This window comes from Cydia amplana, chromosome 22, assembly GCF_948474715.1.
Source record: "Cydia amplana chromosome 22, ilCydAmpl1.1, whole genome shotgun sequence".
In the NCBI taxonomy this organism is placed as follows: Eukaryota; Metazoa; Arthropoda; class Insecta; order Lepidoptera; family Tortricidae; genus Cydia; species Cydia amplana.
The window spans coordinates 2285992-2306190 of record NC_086090.1 but is presented as its reverse complement, the minus strand read 5'-3'; the positions used below and the strand labels follow the sequence as shown (position 1 = coordinate 2306190).

Here is a 20199-nt window from a genome sequence, read left to right as displayed (position 1 = left end):
TCTAAAAATATAACGAGAGGCCTACGAAACTGCTGCAAACATAAACGCCAACTATACTTGCGTAGTAGAACTTGTCATGATACTAAATTGTATTATAAACGCTACTCTCGTCTTCTTAAAAAATGCGTTCTTAATCATCAAAAATCAATTAATTTAAGATATATTGACAACAGTAGTAATAAATGTAAGGCAGTATGGAACGTCATCAATAATTATACATTGAAGGATTGTTCCAGCACATCAGTAGACAAATTGGCACTTCACGATAAAATCATTCAGGATCCCCAAAATATTGCTGATTGTTTTAATAATTATTTTATTAGCGTAGTTCGCGATAATGTTTCTACTGTTTCTACAGACGATATCGATATAACGAATAGAACTTCTACTATTTATCTTAATCCAGTAAGCGCATATGAACTCAACAAGCTAGTCAAGTCACTAAAAAACTCGAAGTCGGTAGGGCATGATGGAGTTAGAACGGATATAATCAAAATGTGTATGCATATTCTTGAAAAACCTCTTCTACATGCAATAAATCTCTCTTTACTGCAAGGTGTTTTTCCGGATGCTTTAAAGCAATCGGTGGTAAAGCCCCTTCATAAGAAAGGACCTAAGACGGATATAGAAAACTACAGGCCAGTTACATTGATATCTGTGTTCGCAAAAATCTATGAGAAAGTGATGTTTAGCAGATTATTAAACTTTTTAGAACGCTATGATATAATTACAGAGGAGCAGCATGGTTTTCGCAAATCGAGATGTACTACATTGGCGACATTTAAACTTGTAAAACATGTATTAGATGCAATCGATAATAAGATTCCTGTAACAGTTTTGTTTTTAGACATGAGCAAAGCTTTCGATTTTGTTTGTCATAAACGCATGGCGATTAAACTATACAGATACGGTATACGTGGGCCTGCTCTTGATTGGATTAAGACATACCTCAGTGACAGAAATCAATATGTCGAGACCCTAAAATATTGCCAAAAATCTAAAACTCTAAATTCTTACAAGTCATCTTTAATGTATAATAATTATGGAGTACCGCAAGGCAGTATTTTGGGACCTCTGCTATTCTTATTATACATAAATGATTTGCCAAAATGCTTGCCCAGTCATGATTGTCTACTGTACGCAGATGATACATCTATTATTGTAAAATGTAAAAATGTATCAACTTATAACGATGACTTAAATACAGCGCTGATAAGCACTGTAGAATGGTTAAAACGAAATAACTTAAAAGTAAATGTAAATAAGTCTACTTATATCCAGTTCAGTACAGCAAGAGGCAACATACAGAAACTGCATATAACTCTAGATAACGAGCCTGTAAAAGAAGTGCAAAATACAAGGTTTTTAGGCATAATGATTGACAGCCACTGTAATTGGACGGAACATGCTGCTAATGTACGATCCAAACTAAATAGTTTTATTTTTGCACTTAGACGAATTAGCCAAACTGTTTCGACCCAAGCAGCGCTACTTGCTTATAATGGCTACGTAAATACTCTCTTACGATATGGACTTGTAGTTTGGGGAAACTGTATTGACAAAGACGCAATATTTATAACACAGAAGCGTTGTATAAGAGCCATATTTGCCATACACTATATGGGCTCATGTCGTACTCATTTTATAAAAAACAACATACTCACTTTTCCTAGCATGTACATTTTCGAAGTGTGTGTTTTTGTACACAAGTATAAATACTTGTTTGTGGAGTTTCAAACAATGGGTCCACGCGCGATAAGAACACAATATAAGTTTACTTTACATAAACCTTCTGTTAATTTGGCACTTTCCTCAAGAAACTCGTATATTATGTGTATTCGTATTTATAATAAATTACCTGACATTTTTAAGAATAATAATTTGAATATATTTAAATCACAAGTCCGTGCTTGGCTAATACAGAGATGTTTTTATAGTGTTAATGAATTTTTAAATAATGATTTAATGGGATTTGACTATGTATGACTTCGACTTTAAGATAACATAGGAAATATTTGTTTGTACACCTGTAAAGGTAGAGTCTTGGTGAGTCCATGAAATATTGTTACAATAGTAATTACCGGCAATGTAACCCATTTCTCACAAACAATAAAGATTATGATTATGATTATGATTATGATTAAAGTCCGATTCACGCTTGACTGCACATTTCTAATAAGTTTTCCTGTCATCTATAGGTAAAGAACTGTTGTCTATTTTTTTCAAAATTGTAGACCCAGTAGGTTCGGAAATAAAGGGGGGAAGGGGGGGGGGGGGAAGGGGGGAAATGGTCGGACAGAGATGCACGAGTGAACCTATAAGGGTTCCGGAGCCAAATGGCAAAAAACGGAACCCTTATAGATTCGTCATGTCCGTCTGTCTGTCTGTCTGTCTGTCTGTCCGTCCGTATGTCACAGCCACTTTTCTCTGAAACTATAAGAACTATACTGTTGAAACTTGGTAAGTAGATGTATTCTGTGAACCGCATTAGGATTTTCACACAAAAATAGAAAAAAAAAATTTGGGGGTTCCCCATACTTAGAACTGAAACTCAAAAATTTTTTTTTTCATCAAACCCATACGTGTGGGATATCTATGGATAGGTCTTCAAAAATGATATTGAGGTTTCTAATATAATTTTTTTCTAAACTGAATAGTTTGCGCGAGAGACACTTCCAAAGTGGTAAAATGTGTGTCCCCCCCCCCTGTAACTTCTAAAATAAGAGAATGATAAAACTAAAAAAAAATATATGATGTACATTACCATGCAAACTTCCACCGAAAATTGGTTTGAACGAGATCTAGTAAGTAGTTTTTTTTTATACGTCATAAATCGTCTAAATACGGAACCCTTCATGGGCGAGTCCGACTCGCACTTGGCCGCTTTTTTCTAAACTGAATAGTTTGCGCGAGAGACACTTCCAAAGTGGTAAAATGTGTGTCCCCCCCCCTGTAACTTCTAAAATAAGAGAATGATAAAACTAAAAAAAAATATATGATGTACATTACCATGCAAACTTCCACCGAAAATTGGTTTGAACGAGATCTAATAAGTAGTTTTTTTTTTAATACGTCATAAATCCCCTAAATACGGAACCCTTCATGGGCGAGTCCGACTCGCACTTGGTCGCTTTTTTACCTTTTGAGGTAGCTTTACCAATTTTATAAAAATCCTTCCAACAATGTTTACTTTGTCAAACAAACAAGGAATAACTTATTGTCGTGCTCGTAAATTGAAAAGAAAACTATTGCTTATGAAAGCAAAAGAATGTAAATAATCGTATAATATGATTCATACTGGTTACACATTTGCCGTGACTTATTTTTCAATAGAAAGACACGTCAAGATTGTTTACCTTTTATGTAATGCTAAAAAAGCGGCCAAGTGCGAGTCGGACTCGCCCATGAAGGGTTCCGTATTTAGGCGATTTATGACGTATTAAAAAAAACTACTTACTAGATCTCGTTCAAACCAATTTTCGGTGGAAGTTTACATGGTAATGTACATCATATATTTTTTTTAGTTTTATCATTCTGTTATTTTAGAAGTTACAGGGGGGGGACACACATTTTACCACTTTGGAAGTGTCTCTCGCGCAAACTATTCAGTTTAGAAAAAAATGATATTAGAAACCTCAACATCATTTTTGAAGACCTATCCATAGATACCCCACACGTATGGGTTTGATGAAAAAAAAATTTTTGAGTTTCAGTTCTAAGTATGGGGAACCCCAAAAATATTTTGTTTTTTTTTTCTATTTTTGTGTGAAAATCTTAATGCGGTTCACAGAATACATCTACTTACCAAGTTTCAACAGTGTAGTTCTTATAGTTTCGGAGAAAAGTGACTGTGACATACGGACTGACAGACGGACAGACAGACAGACAGACATGACGAATCTGTAAGGGTTCCGTTTTTTGCCATTTGGCTACGGAACCCTAAAAATGAACTAGGTATAGGTAGTTTACAGTTTAAGACATTGATTCCACCAATTTATCAAAATATGGTCCATTTACTGATGCTTCTATATGGGTGAATCAACTTTTTATTGTCACTCGTTGCCATGGTTACGTTCTCCTGGGTCACTCTTTAAAACCTGATTTTTAGGGATTTAAATTCATCAAACACGCTACCAAGCGTGTCAGAAGAAGGTGGTGTACATCTTCTAACAAACTAAGCTACTATTGTCTCTTGGCTGACCGGACAGAATAACAACAAGGAATAGTTGATCCACCCATATATCGTAATTCAGTATTTAAACAAATATGTGTCCCTTCCAGGTCCGCGATTCATCAGGAGTTCGATGTACAACGTGCCGGTGACGGCAGATCTGTTGAAACAAACCGCCATGCCGTTCTGTCTTGTGGTGAGTTTTCCTTTTTAGGGTTCCGTACCCAAAGGGTAAAAACGGGACCCTATTACTAAGACTCCGCTGTCCGTCCGTCCGTCCGTCCGTCTGTCACCAGGCTGTATCTCACGAACCGTGATAGCTAGACAGTTGAAATTTTCACAGATGATGTATTTCTGTTACCGCTATAACAACAAATACTAAAAACAGAAGTTACTAACTTAAAGTTAGTTTTGCCAAGAATTTATGCAGGCATTTTAGTTTCTGAGTAAGATAGTCCCCAAATCGTTTTAGGGTTCCATACCCAAAGGGTAAATACGGGACCCTGTTACTAAGACTCCGCTGTCCGTCTGTCACCAGGCTATAATTCATGAACCGTGATAGCTAGACAGTTGAAACTCTCACAGATGATGTATTTCGGTTGCCAGTTAAAACCATTGATGACACGCCTATCGTGCTTTCCTTACCGAATCGGTTGAAAGTGGGGCTCCCATACAACAATGAACAAACGTGTTTTTTCCGTTTTTAGGGTTCCGTACCCAAAGGGTAAAAACGGGACCCTATTACTAAGACTCCGCTGTCCGTCCGTCTGTCACCAGGCTGTATCTCACGAACCGTGATAGCTAGACAGTTGAAATTTTCACAGATGATGTATTTCTGTTGCCGCTATAACAACAAATACTAAAAACAGAATAAAATAAAGATTTAAGTGGGGCTCCCATACAACAAACGTGATTTTTGACCGAAGTTAAGCAACGTAGGGCGGGGTCAGTACTTGGATGGGTGACCGTTTTTTTTGCTTGTTTTGCTCTATTTTTTGTTGATGGTGCGGAACCCTCCGTGCGCGAGTCCGACTCGCACTTGGCCGGTTTTTTATTATTATATCTCAGTTTTAAAACTCTGGTTTTTCGAGCCCGGTCATTTACAAGGCGTGCGTGGGGATATAGATCCAACACGTAGAGGCCATTTGGAGCGATTTGATGTCATGTAGAACGCCTGCTGGATCCCATTCACGGGCACATCAATAGATACCCGTGAACCGGTTTCAGCAGGCATTGGAAGCTATTGTAGAGAATATGGACAGAGTACTGGTCTATGGTATAAGTTTGGGTGGAAAAAAGACGCTTATTTTAACACATTCAGTGCCGAAAACCCGACTATCGGGTATTATACAGTGTGTAAATCCAATACGGGCGAATATTTAAACGGTGGTTAGCATAGGACCTAAAAAGTATATTGAGATAGATTTTACTTAGAAATGCATTGAAAATTTTAACCATACAAAATAATTCGGCCCGCAATGTAATACACCACACACGTTACGGGATACGAGCTTTTTAAAGTAACTGTCAACGCTTGTTGGCAGTTACTATGAAAAGCTCGTATCTCGTAATGTCATTATCATCTTCTGTTTCTTAATGTTTACAGTAGATTGCTGCTCGGTACATGTGGAAAAAATTAATCACGGGGTCATAATTAAGTGTAACTTAAAAAAACATCTTAATTAATGATAAGACGGGTAAATTCTATATCTGGTTCAATTTATTGCCCGTATTTGACTTACACACTGTATGATTTCGTTCCCAGGCCGGACGACCCGATAGTCGGGATCGTGGTACTACTGCTTTATATGAAGAATTTTTTGTGGCCTGGCGCGGTAGTCTTGTTTGGCTGGTTGGCAATGAATGTGTTAACCCCTCCGCGTTTTAGCGGATTTCCGGTTGAATCTTAAAGTTAGTTTTGCCAAGAATTTATGCAGGCATTTTAGTTTCTGAGTAAGATAGTCCCCAAATCGTTTTAGGGTTCCATACCCAAAGGGTAAATACGGGACCCTGTTACTAAGACTCCGCTGTCCGTCTGTCACCAGGCTATAATTCATGAACCGTGATAGCTAGACAGTTGAAACTTTCACAGATGATGTATTTCTGTTGCCAGTTAAAACCATTGATGACACGCCTATCGTGCTTTCCTTACCGAATCGGTTGAAAGTGGGGCTCCCATACAACAATGAACAAAGGTTTTTTTTCCGTTTTTAGGGTTCCGTACCCAAAGGGTAAAAACGGGACCCTATTACTAAGACTCCGCTGTCCGTCCGTCCGTCCGTCTGTCACCAGGCTGTATCTCACGAACCGTGATAGCTAGACAGTTGAAATTTTCACAGATGATGTATTTCTGTTGCCGCTATAACAACAAATACTAAAAACAGAATAAAATAAAGATTTAAGTGGGGCTCCCATACAACTAACGTGATTTTTGACCGAAGTTAAGCAACGTAGGGCGGGGTCAGTACTTGGATGGGTGACCGTTTTTTTTGCTTGTTTTGCTCTATTTTTTGTTGATGGTGCGGAACCCTCCGTGCGCGAGTCCGACTCGCACTTGGCCGGGTTTTTTTGCGTAATTCGACACTTGGCCGTTCCTTTTTATTACAAGCTTTTATTTAACTTGCAATGTACCTATGTAAATATGTATGTTTGTACGGGTCAAATCTTGCAAGTTAAATTTGACTCACTTCCTGACTTTCAAATGAAAATTTGAATACACATGTATGTCGGGTGACAGTGCAATATTATGGTACCATCGAGCTGATCTGATGATGGAGACAGGAGGTGCCCATAGGAACTCAGTGATGAAACAACACAACCTAATCGTGTTAGGGGTTTTCAGAATTGTCTCGATGAGTATTAGTTGTCTGTCGTTAGAAAAGTACAGTCAGCGATAAAAGCTTGTTACAAAAATGAAATTTTTGTCAAAAACTTATTTTCAGATATCTCCCATGGCGGAAACGTTTGAACAAGAGCGGCCGCCCCCCCTCCTCGACTTCGCAGCTTTAACGGGGAGTCCAACTTTGGGCCCGGTCCGCTGCTCGCGCTGCAAGGCCTACATGTGCCCCAACATGAAGTTTATAGACGCTGGAAGGCACTTTAAGTGCGCCTTTTGCAAGGCTACCACTGAAGGTTCGTATGCTTATTAGAATAAAAGTTTCATCGTGTAGAAAAAGTTGTATCATATGAGAAACGTAGCACTATATGGGCAAAGTTGCATCGTATGGGCAAAGTTGCGTCACATGAGCAAAGTTGTATCAGATCGGCAAAGGTGCATCATGTGGACAATATTTCATCACATGGGCAAAGTTTCATTGTATGGAGCAACTTGCTACATATGGGCAAAGTTACATCAGGCCTACATGTGCCCTAACATGAAGTTTATAGACGCTGGAAGGCACTTTAAGTGCGCCTTTTGCAAGGCTACCACTGAAGGTTCGTATGCTTATTAGAATAAAAGTTTCATCGTGTAGAAAAAGTTGTATCATATGAGAAACGTAGCACTATATGGGCAAAGTTGCATCGTACGGGCAAAGTTGCATTTTAGGGCATAGTTGCATCACACGAGCAAAGTTGCATCAGATCGGCAAAGTTGCATCAAGGGGGCAAAGTTACATCATATCTGCAAAGTTTCATCATATGGAGCAACTTGCTTACTTAAACTTACATCAGGCCTACATGTGCCCTAACATGAAGATTATAGACGCTGGCAGGCACTTTAAGTGCGCCTTCTGCAAGGTTCGTATACTATTTTACTAGAAAAATATAGTGTAAAAGTTCATGTAGAAAAAGTTGTATCATATGAGCAACGTATATGCCATTGGCGTAACGTGAGCGGTATATGGGCAAAATTGCATCACGTGGGAAAAGTTGCATCGAAGTTGCGTCGTATTAAGTATGCAAAGTTGCAAAAATCGGGCGAAGTTACACCATGAGAGCAAAAGTGGCGTCATGTCGACAAATTTACACTTTTTGTGAATTCATATTAATTCGAATGTTAATTCAATCTTGGAAATTTGCGAATTCGTTTTACCTATGTATGTATGTAATTGAAGGGATGTTTACAAAAACAACATAACTAACTACACTGGTTGACACCTGAAACGATTAACAATGTTCTTAAAAAAGTGTCAACCGCTCCAAGCAGTTATGTTCTTTTTGTAAACATCCCTTCAATTGTAAATACAACGCTCGATATATGTGACGTTATCTATGAAAAGGGACCTTATTATCGATGGCGCTTACGCCATTATTAACGATGCTCCGATATAAATACAATGCCGCGCGACGCTGTGCCCCATATTTGCAATAAAATTACAATATACATGTGATTGTCCACAGTACCCATGGAGTACACACAGTACATCAACAGCATGCAGCAATACGGACATCTGCCCGCAGAAATGGCGCTCGGTGCCTACGAGATCGTCGCTACGAAGGAGTATTGTCGAGTATGTACATAATTACAATATTTACAATACAATACGAACATTTTTCATTTCTCACTTCACTTCACTATCAAGAAACATGACATACAAATTGAGCATATACATTAAACTATGGTAGACAACAGGCGGTCTTATCGCTAAAGAGCGACCTCTTCCAGACAACCTAATCACAGAAAATCACAATTATCACAGAATTTTATTCAATTATTTCAAGTTTTGGTATGACACTTACATTTTTCATGTACAAATAGTACATTTTTAGGATAGGACAGTTCCTATCCTAACGTTTTAAATAAGTTGTAATCACCTTTTTTAATACGTTGATCGTTTTATTTCAGAATAACACATTGCCTAACCCGCCCGCCATAGTGTTTTTAATTGACGTATCCTACAATGCTATCAAGAGCGGCCTCGTCCACACCATCTGCGAGAACATACAGGAGATCATTGAGGTACTGTTGTTACAATGTTTACTGTGACTACAAACTTTTGATTGGAATTCGTATCTTGTGCAAAATGGCGTACCGGCTACACTTAAGGCTATTTCAGATTTATTCTAAACTAAACGCTCGCGATTATAACGCGAATGCGAATAGGGAGTATTCTGCAATGTTTTGCCGCCAGAGTACAGCACTAGCGCCTTTAGTAAAACCATAGAGTAACTTATACATACTGTACCTTAAACTGTTTTTTGACATGTTTTCACAGACAATAAATTTGATACATCAAGGCGGTTTGTTTACAAAGGGCCTACCGGGAAACGCGAAAATCGAAACTCAGCTATCTGCCTCTTTATCGCTCGAATATGCAAGAGTGATAGAGAGGTTAGACAACAAAAAAAATCTCGTTTGTGGTAGACCCTTAGATTGTGGCAGTGGCGCCCCCTACGCAGAGTTTCGCGTAATATTCCCTATTGTATACAATCTCCCAGGATTTTAGAATAAGTTAGATTGTACATATTTTCGACCGTATTTCATAGCATTTAGGCTTATAATGGCTTGCTTTTCACAGGCGATACCGAAAGACGAGCAAACTGGTAAGAGTTGGACCCGCGTCGGTTTCATCACCTACAGTTCCACCGTCCACTTCTACAACATCAAGGTTAGTTCTGTTCATTTGCTGACCTTGACAACTTTGCCCAGCACTTTGACGTGGCAACTTTGCCCAGCAGTTTGACGTGGCAACTTTGCCCAGCAAGCAGTTTGACGTGGCATCGTTTCCGTATCTCGAAAGGAAAAATGGAACCCTTATCACAGAATAAGTAATAGTATTATCATACAGAACGGACACGCACCGCCCCGCCCCGACTCGCATTACCTCGCCCCGCGACATGAATCTGACGGACTTCTGGCGTACTCTCAGTAGAGCGACTTACGCACACATACACAATGACGCGTGTACAGACGTGCCGCGCACACATATAAACGCAAATCATTTTTGATGTATGGCGTGTCCGCCCTGTGCCCTTAAAGCATCACTCGTGCGTCTGTCTGCCCCCCCCCCCCTATCTCCGAAACTACTGGGTCTAAAATTAAAAAAAAACCAAGGTAGTTCTTTACCTATAGACCTATTAGAAATGTGCAGTCAAGCGTGAGTCGGACTCGCACTTTATATTTTATAAATAGTGAACTCAAACATTTTTTTTACTTAGGGTTCCCTAGCGCAGCCCCAGATGTTGTCCGTGGGTGACGTGGCGGACATGTTCGTACCTTTACTGGAAGGGTTCCTCGTGACGCCAGAGGACAGTGGGGTGGTGCTGCAGGCACTGTTACAGCAGCTACCCAATATGTTCTCGGACAACAAGGAGACGGAGACGATATTGCTGCCAGCCGTGCAGGTGTGTTGCTTATAAGTGTTTTAAATTGTCTCAAATGTTGTCCGTGGGTGACGTGGCGGACATGTTCGTACCAGGGATGTTGCGAAGATCCGCATCCGCATCCGCAACCGCGGAACTTCCGCATTATTTTCAACATCCGCATCCGCATAAAATCGATGCGGATTTAATGCGGATGCGGATGTGGAACAGGTCGGTACAGAAACGTCTTAGCATCGGCGTAAGTGCTAGACTGCTAGGTAATTTAGTCATTAACCAAAAAAACCTATTAGAAATGAACAGTCAAGCGTGAGTGGGACTTAATGTACGGAACCCTTGGAACGCGAGTCCGACTCGCACTTGGCAGGTTTTTTGAAATAAAAATGACTAAAATGTAATATTTGACGTTTTTTATGGTGCTATCTTGACATCCGCATCCGCATCCGCGGATGTGAGCCTTAAAAAATCCGCATCCGCGGATGTCAAAAAATCGGCATCCGCGACATCCCTGGTTCGTACCTTTACTGGAAGGGTTCCTCGTGACGCCAGAGGACAGTGGGGTGGTGCTGCAGGCACTGTTGCAGCAGCTACCCAATATGTTCTCGGACAACAAGGAAACGGAGACGATATTGCTGCCAGCCGTGCAGGTGTGTTGCTTATAAGTGTTTTAAATTGTCTCAAATGTTGTCCGTGGGTGACGTGGCGGACATGTTCGTACCAGGGATGTTGCGAAGATCCGCATCCGCATCCGCAACCGCGGAACTTCCGCATTATTTTCAACATCCGCATCCGCATAAAATCGATGCGGATTTAATGCGGATGCGGATGTGGAACAGGTCGGTACAGAAACGTCTTAGCATCGGCGTAAGTGCTAGACTGCTAGGTAATTTAGTCATTAACCAAAAAAACCTATTAGAAATGAACAGTCAAGCGTGAGTGGGACTTAATGTACGGAACCCTTGGAACGCGAGTCCGACTCGCACTTGGCAGGTTTTTTGAAATAAAAATTACTAAAATGTAATATTTGACGTTTTTTATGGTGCTATCTTGACATCCGCATCCGCATCCGCATCCGCGGATGTCAAAAAATCGGCATCCGCAACATCCCTGGTTCGTACCTTTACTGGAAGGGTTCCTCGTGACGCCAGAGGACAGTGGGGTGGTGCTGCAGGCACTGTTACAGCAGCTACCCAATATGTTCTCGGACAACAAGGAGACGGAGACGATATTGCTGCCAGCCGTGCAGGTGTGTTGCTTATAAGTGTTTTAAATTGTCTCAAATGTTGTCCGTGGGTGACGTGGCGGACATGTTTGTACCAGGGATGTTGCGAATATCCGCATCCGCAACCGCGGAACTTCCGCATTATTTTCAACATCCGCATCCGCATCCACATAAAATCGATGCGGATTTAATGCGGATGCGGATGTGGAACAGGTCGGTACAGAAACGTCTTAGCATCGGCGTAAGTGCTAGACTGCTAGGTAATTTAGTCATTAACCAAAAAAACCTATTAGAAATGAACAGTCAAGCGTGAGTGGGACTTAATGTACGGAACCCTTGGAACGCGAGTCCGACTCGCACTTGGCAGGTTTTTTGAAATAAAAATTACTAAAATGTAATATTTGACGTTTTTTATGGTGCTATCTTGACATCCGCATCCGCATCCGCATCCGCGGATGTCAAAAAATCGGCATCCGCAACATCCCTGGTTCGTAACTTTACTGGAAGGGTTCCTCGTGACGCCAGAGGACAGTGGGGTGGTGCTGCAGGCACTGTTACAGCAGCTACCCAATATGTTCTCGGACAACAAGGAAACGGAGACGATATTGCTGCCAGCCGTGCAGGTGTGTTGCTTACAAGTGTTTTAAATTGTCTCAAATGTTGTCCGTGGGTGACGTGGCGGACATGTTTGTACCAGGGATGTTGCGAATATCCGCATCCGCAACCGCGGAACTTCCGCATTATTTTCAACATCCGCATCCGCATCCGCATAAAATCGATGCGGATTTAATGCGGATGCGGATGTGGAACAGGTCGGTGCAGAAACGTCTTAGCATCGGCGTAAGTGCTAGACTGCTAGGTAATTTAGTCATTAACCAAAAAAACCTATTAGAAATGAACAGTCAAGCGTGAGTGGGACTTAATGTACGGAACCCTTGGAACGCGAGTCCGACTCGCACTTGGCAGGTTTTTTGAAATAAAAATTACTAAAATGTAATATTTGACGTTTTTTATGGTGCTATCTTGACATCCGCATCCGCGGATGTCAAAAAATCGGCATCCGCAACATCCCTGGTTCGTAACTTTACTGGAAGGGTTCCTCGTGACGCCAGAGGACAGTGGGGTGGTGCTGCAGGCACTGTTACAGCAGCTACCCAATATGTTCGCGGACAACAAGGAGACGGAGACGATATTGCTGCCAGCCGTGCAGGTGTGTTGCTTATAAGTGTTTTAAATTGTCTCAAATGTTGTCCGTGGGTGACGTGGCGGACATGTTCGTGCCTTTACTGGAAGGGTTCCTCGTGACCCCAGAAGACCAGCCAGCCTGCCAGCCGTGCAGGTGTGTTGCTTACTTTGCCCATTATGTAAAAAAAAACAACGGGTTGCACTCAGGGAGTGCCGGCAGAAGTGAAAACTCAATCACTATTGCACAATGTCTGCAGCACTATGTATAATTGAGGTTAACGCCATCTAGCGTTATTTCGTCGCATTACTTGAAACCCCTAAGCACATCACTGTTAGTACTCGAGTTATATTGATACCAGTTAGAGGGAAACTCACTAGATGGCATTTAAATCAATAAAGAAAAACTCAATGACATTGAAGTAACAGTTTTTCGATCACAGTGTCCGTCTTACGGTCACGCGATCTCTCGCGAGTTTAAAAATTTTTTCCCATCACAAAAAATGTACAGCGCCGCTAAAGAAATTTTAACTTCAAAAAAAAAACGGTTTATTTCATAATAAAGCATGCATATTTACAAACTTAACTAATAATCTTAAATTGAAAAGATTTTTTGAGTTAAGGAGTCTACCTATATAGGTACCTATTAATTAATTATACAGTACTATTACATATTGTATTATATTGTTACAAGATAGGGATTTGGCTTGTGCATTTGCCCCACGTACAGTCACCATCAGATATATCTGAGCGGCCGGGGTGTTCAAAAATATCGGAACACGCACTCTAACGCCTTGACAATAGAGGCGTGTGCAGATATTTGTGAACATCTTGGCCGCTCCGATATATCTGATGACGACTATACCAAGCTAGAGTGCAAAAAATGCCGTCCGTCTATATCGATGCAAAGCAAAGATGGCTTTATTAGCTTTTTATAGGGTTATTCATAAACGCGTTACCGTCCTGAATTAGCTATAAACCGTTTGTCTTTATTTGTCATTTTGACTTATGTATTTGTAAGAAAGGGATAAAACATAATTTAGCTAAATTAGGCCCGTAAAGTTTTATGAATAAGGAGGTTAGTTCCAACCTCACGTACTATTCTGTAGTCGAACTAGTAGTCTCAACTCTTTGCTACTTTGCCCACCTATGGCAATTTTACCCCATCATCCCAACTTTTCCCAATCGCATTATCTGCTAGTTTTCTGTAGACGGGCTATAAGGCTCCATACAACTTTGCCCTCGAGTTTTGCAACTTTACCCAATCTCAATTCCTGCTTTTCTACAGGCGGGATACGAAGCGCTAAAAGCGGCAGACACATCAGGCCAACTGCTCGTGTTCCACACAACTTTGCCCAGTTACAACGCGCCGGGCAAACTTATCAACAGGGAGGACAGGAAACTACTTGGCACGGATAAGGAGAAACAGATCACTAGTAAGTATTTTAGCATTGCTTTTAAATTTTAAATAAACTGGATAGAAATGTCCTTCGAATATGAATAAATTTTTGGCAAAAAATTCATTTTTGGTACAAGTTTTTATCGCTGACTGCACTTTTCTTACGATAGACAGCTAATACTCATCGAGACAATTCTAAAAACCCCTAACACAATTAGGTTGCGTTGTTTCATCACTGAGTTCCTATGGCCACCCCCTGTCTCCATCATCAGATCAGCTCGATGGTACCATAATATTGCATATTGCATTGTCACCCGACTTACATGTGTATGCAAAATTTCAGCTGAATCGGAAACCGGGAAGTGGATCAAATTTAACTTGCAAGATTTGATTACAGACCGACAGACAGACAATGGGACAGGTGAAACTAAATAAAAGCTTGTAAAAAGGCAGCAATGGCGTTACAGATGTAGTGCAAGATTGTTATCCATCGTACTTTCTCGGAAACTTTCGTATTTGTCATGCTACTTCAGTCAACCTCAGTACCTTTTGTACCGAGACTGACTGAAATAGCAAGACACGTTCGTGCGTTTCCGTGAAAATACGATGGAAAATAATTATGCATTACAGTGTACAACATTCAATTAGCCATTATTCAAATGAATGAATGTGATTTTGAAGAAATGTAATAGAAAACGGTTGCGTTACAAGTGCTTCATTTAACCACTGCGTTACGTTCGGGTTCTTGAATAATTTTCCCATATTATGCTTATACAACATCATATAACGAATTTTCTAACTAAATTCCCCGCCTTTTAAATTTCGACCTTCGTCCTCTAACACAAAGTCTAATTTCCAGCGCCGCAAACGACTGCGTACAACGAGCTAGGCCAGCTCTGCTCTCAAGCCGGCGTGGCGGTAGAAATGTTTATATGCAACAACGCGTACGTCGACTGCGCCACTATTGGACAACTGCCGAGGCTGACTGGCGGGGAGCTACACAAGTACACTTACTTCCAGGTTAGTGTTTTACCTGTCTAGATCATTTTGAGCGCCTTGCCCGCTCAGTTACTTCAAAGAGCTAGGCCAGCTCTGCTCTCAAGCCGGCGTGGCGGTAGAACTGTTTATATGCAACAACGCGTACGTCGACTGCGCCACTATTGGACAACTGCCGAGGCTGACTGGCGGGGAGCTACACAAGTACACTTACTTCCAGGTTAGTGTTTTACGTGTCTAGATCATTTTGAGTGCCTTGCCCGGTCAGTTACTTCAACGAGCTAGGCCAGCTATGCTCTCACAAGCCGACGTGGCGGTAGAACTGTTTATATGCAACAACGCGTACGTCGACTGCGCTACTATTGGACAACTGCCGAGGCTGACCGGCGGGGAGCTACACAAGTACACTTACTTCCAGGTTAGTGTTACGTGTCTAGATCATTCCGAGCGGCTTGCCCGCTCAGGTACTTCTGCAACGAGCTAGGACAGCTATGCGTAATGCGTATGCGGATTGTGCTACCATACCAGACTCACGGGCGGCGAACTGCACAAGTACAGACTGAAGTGCTCAAAATTATCTTAACGCGCACTCTAACGCCTTGACAATAGAGGCGTATTCAGACTTTTGTGAGCACCTTGGCCGCTCCGATATATCTGATGGCGACTGTAGGTAAACATATCTCCAAGTCAGTGAAATCTATACAATCCGCTTTGGTATAGTGTCTACAGCCTACAACCTAAATCTGCTTGTGACTGAAAAAGTAAAATTTCCATGAAAAACTATTTTCTTGTCACACGGTTACGGTCTCCTGAGTCACTCTTAAAATTCTAGGTTTTTCGTATTTAAATGAACCAAACTACCTTTGCATAATGGGACATCTACTGAGCATGTTAGTAGAACGTGGTACAGCAGTTCTTCTAACAATTTATGCTACTATTGTCTCCTCGCTGATGGGACAGAATAACAACAAGAAATAGTTGATTGACCCATTTAATTTTAATAACAAAACTTCCGTGAGACAAAGACATATTCCTCCTGATCCTCCTCCTCCTGATGACACTTCTCGGTACGAAGTGAAACATGTCGAGCGTTTTTCGACTTTAAATACGTGAGTGACCCGTTTTTAGGGTTCCGTACCCAAAGGGTAAAAACGGGACCCTATTACTAAGACTCCGCTGTCCGTCCGTCCGTCCGTCCGTCCGTCCGTCCGTCTGTCACCAGGCTGTATCTCACGAACCGTGATAGCTAGACAGTTGAAATTTTCACAGATGATGTATTTCTGTTGCCGCTATAACAACAAATACTAAAAACAGAATAAAATAAAGATTTAAGTGGGGCTGATGGGGCTCCCATACAACAAACGTGATTTTTGACCGAAGTTAAGCAACGTCGGGCGGGGTCAGTACTTGGATGGGTGACCGTTTTTTTGCTTGTTTTTTTTCTTGTTTTGCTCTATTTTTTGTTGATGGTGCGGAACCCTCCGTGCGCGAGTCCGACTCGCACTTGGCCGGTTTTTTTAATATATTTAATTTGACCCATTTAATGTTAATTTTGCCCACAGGCGGACTTAGACGGTCCCAGAATAGTGTCGGATGTGATCCGTGTGGTGTCCCGTCCGACGGCGCACGACGCGGTGATGCGCGTGCGCACGTCCACAGGAGTCCGCGCCACCGACTTCTATGGACACTTCTTCATGTCCAATACGACTGATGTTGAATTGGCTGCCATTGGTATGTTGTTACACTTTTTTATGCTAGATTATTTGTTTATTTTTATTTTAAAAATTTATTCAGTCAACGAGGGCAAAGTTACTTATACCTTATCTTATACAGACCCAATTTGGGGATGTGCAAGTTTTTTTGATGCCACGTTGGTGGCAAACAAGCTGACGGCCCGCCTGGTGATAACATACCACTGATAAGTGATATATAGTTACATATAAATATGTATATACCTACATAGAAAACATCCATAACTCAGGAACCCAGGACCTCCTACAAAAAAGTACTAGATTTTTCAACAAATTCATTTATTATGATATTTTTTCTCAGACGCGGACAAAGCGATTGGCGTAGAAATAAAACACGACGACAAACTAACAGGCGAAGACGGAGTATACATACAGGCTGCTCTATTATACACGCACCGGAGCGGCCAGAGGCGATTGCGGGTGCTCAATCTGGCACTAGGCGCGGCGCCGCAACTGGCAGATGTTTATCGGAGTATGGAGCTTGATACGACGCTCAACTTCCTTACTAAACAAGGTAAGTTTTATAAAGATCTGCGGCTCTAACAGATAGGGTTAGAAAGAGAAGTATATACAGGCTGCTCTATTATACACGCACCGGAGCGGCCAGAGGCGATTGCGGGTGCTCAATCTGGCGTTAGGCGCGGCGCCGCAACTGGCAGATGTTTATCGGAGTATGGAGCTTGATACGACGCTCAACTTCCTTATAGCCTGACCAGTAATATATGATAATTGTCAAGAGGGCGCTGTTATTCTCATGTATAGGGTGACAATTCAGTGTAGTATGAAAAAATTAGTTCCAGTGAAATTCCGCAACATGGCGCACCCTCAATAGATCCTGGTTCACCTATACTAAACAAGGTAAGTTTTATAAAGATCTGCGGCTCTAACAGATAGGGTTAGAAAGAGGAGTATACATACAGGCTGCTCTATTATACACGCACCGGAGCGGCCAGAGGCGATTGCGGGTGCTCAATCTGGCGCTAGGCGCGGCGCCGCAACTGGCAGATGTTTATCGGAGTATGGAGCTTGATACGACGCTCAACTTCCTTACTAAACAAGGTAAGTTTTATAAAGATCTGCGGCTCTAACAGATAGGGTTAGAAAGAGGAGTATACATACAGGCTGCTCTATTATACACGCACCGGAGCGGCCAGAGGCGATTGCGGGTGCTCAATCTGGCACTAGGCGCGGCGCCGCAACTGGCAGATGTTTATCGGAGTATGGAGCTTGATACGACGCTCAACTTCCTTACTAAACAAGGTAAGTTTTATAAAGATCTGCGGCTCTAACAGATAGGGTTAGAAAGAGGAGTATACATACAGGCTGCTCTATTATACACGCACCGGAGCGGCCAGAGGCGATTGCGGGTGCTCAATCTGGCGTTAGGCGCGGCGCCGCAACTGGCAGATGTTTATCGGAGTATGGAGCTTGATACGACGCTCAACTTCCTTACTAAACAGGGTAAGTTTTATAAAGATTGCGGCTCTTTCTAACAGATAGGGTTAGAAAGAGGAGTATACATACAGGCTGCTCTATTATACACGCACCGGAGCGGCCAGAGGCGATTGCGGGTGCTCAATCTGGCGTTAGGCGCGGCGCCGCAACTGGCAGATGTTTATCGGAGTATGGAGCTTGATACGACGCTCAACTTCCTTACTAAACAAGGTAAGTTTTATAAAGATCTGCGGCTCTTTCTAATAGATAGGGTTAGAAAGAGGAGTATACATACAGGCTGCTCTATTATACACACACCGCAAGGTTGAGGGTGCTCAATCTGGCACTAGGCGCGGCGCCGCAACTGGCAGATGTTTATCGGAGTATGGAGCTTGATACGACGCTCAACTTCCTTACTAAACAAGGTAAGTTTTATAAAGATCTGCGGCTCTAACAGATAGGGTTAGAAAGAGGAGTATACATACAGGCTGCTCTATTATACACACACCGCAGCTGGCAGATGTCTATCAGAGTATGGACCCCGATACGACGTTCAACTTCCTTACTAAACAAGGTAAGTTAGATTACATTTAACTACCCTTTTTGTATATTACAAAAATTGATTGTTAAAGGAAATCGTGCACAATTTTGATGATTTAATTTTGCCCTTTTGAGTTTTTTACACAAAAAAAAAATCTCAACGAATTCATCGACTTTAAACTATCAATTTTAGCTGTTTATATGGTTTGTAAGGTGAATTAGTAAGTTAGTTAAGTTATGAACACAGGTTAGTTTATATTAGGTTGTAATTTTTTTTATTTTTGTTTATTGTTTTTCTAGCTGCAGGTATGAAACTTAATATCTGTCCTTATTTAGCAAACAGCGTTACCACACGCTCGAACTGAACCATCTTTGGTATATTTACCATTGTAAAAAGTTCCGTCGTAATCTCATCTCATTTCTCTCATTATAACATAGGTAATATATAGTAATTTGGACAATTTTGAGTATGTGTTTCGATATGTTGATGAAATTTTAGGTTATCTGCTTGAGTTCCCTGACTAATAACCCGTAATATTATCAAAATCATACTTGGTCAAAAATGTGTCCAAAGATAACTTGGCGCTCTAAACGCCCATGATATTGAGTCTATTACGGTGTCTCACGCAATCATACAATGATTATTTCACCAATGATTTATACAATCTTCGCTCCGATTAACCTTAAATAATTTTCCAGCTGTCTGGGCGCTCAGAGAACACACCCCCCGCCAAATCCGCGAAGGCCTGGCCTCTCGCTGCGCCAAGTCGCTCGCAGCCTACAGGAGGCACTGCGCCTCGCCGTCGAGTGCTGGGCAACTGGTGCTACCGGAGAGTATGAAGCTACTACCGCTGTATACTAGCTGTGTGCTGCGATCGGATGCATTAGGAGCAGGTAATGTGTAGGAAAATGTCCCCAGATTATAATGCCATACGTTGTAACACCTTGGAAGTAACCAAGGTAAACCTTCCCTCGTCAAAGTCCCACCGTACAGGAGACACTGCGCCTCGCCGTCTAGTGCTGGGCAACTGGTGCTACCGGAGAGTATGAAGCTACTACCGCTGTATACTAGCTGTGTGCTGCGATCGGACGCATTAGGAGCAGTTAATGTGTAGGAAAATGTCCCCAGATTATAATGCCATACGTTGTAACACCTTGGAAGTAACCAAGGTAAACCTTCCCTCGTCAAAGTCCCACCGTACAGGAGACACTGCGCCTCGCCGTCCAGTGCTGGGCAACTGGT

General features: G+C 41.7%; 1 protein-coding gene across 1 annotated transcript in view; it reads left to right on the top strand.

Moving 5' to 3' along the window:
- LOC134658401 (protein transport protein Sec24C) overlaps positions 1-20199 on the top strand; it is a 46997-nt gene that overhangs the window by 11363 nt on the left and 15435 nt on the right. Inside the window, exons 7-17 of the mRNA XM_063514085.1 lie at positions 4282-4367; positions 7114-7303; positions 8513-8622; positions 8958-9071; positions 9631-9720; positions 10271-10456; positions 14125-14272; positions 15095-15255; positions 16794-16962; positions 17284-17496; positions 19656-19850. Coding sequence (XP_063370155.1) covers positions 4282-4367; positions 7114-7303; positions 8513-8622; positions 8958-9071; positions 9631-9720; positions 10271-10456; positions 14125-14272; positions 15095-15255; positions 16794-16962; positions 17284-17496; positions 19656-19850 — 1662 coding nt within the window. The remainder of the gene's footprint in view (positions 1-4281; positions 4368-7113; positions 7304-8512; positions 8623-8957; positions 9072-9630; positions 9721-10270; positions 10457-14124; positions 14273-15094; positions 15256-16793; positions 16963-17283; positions 17497-19655; positions 19851-20199) is intronic.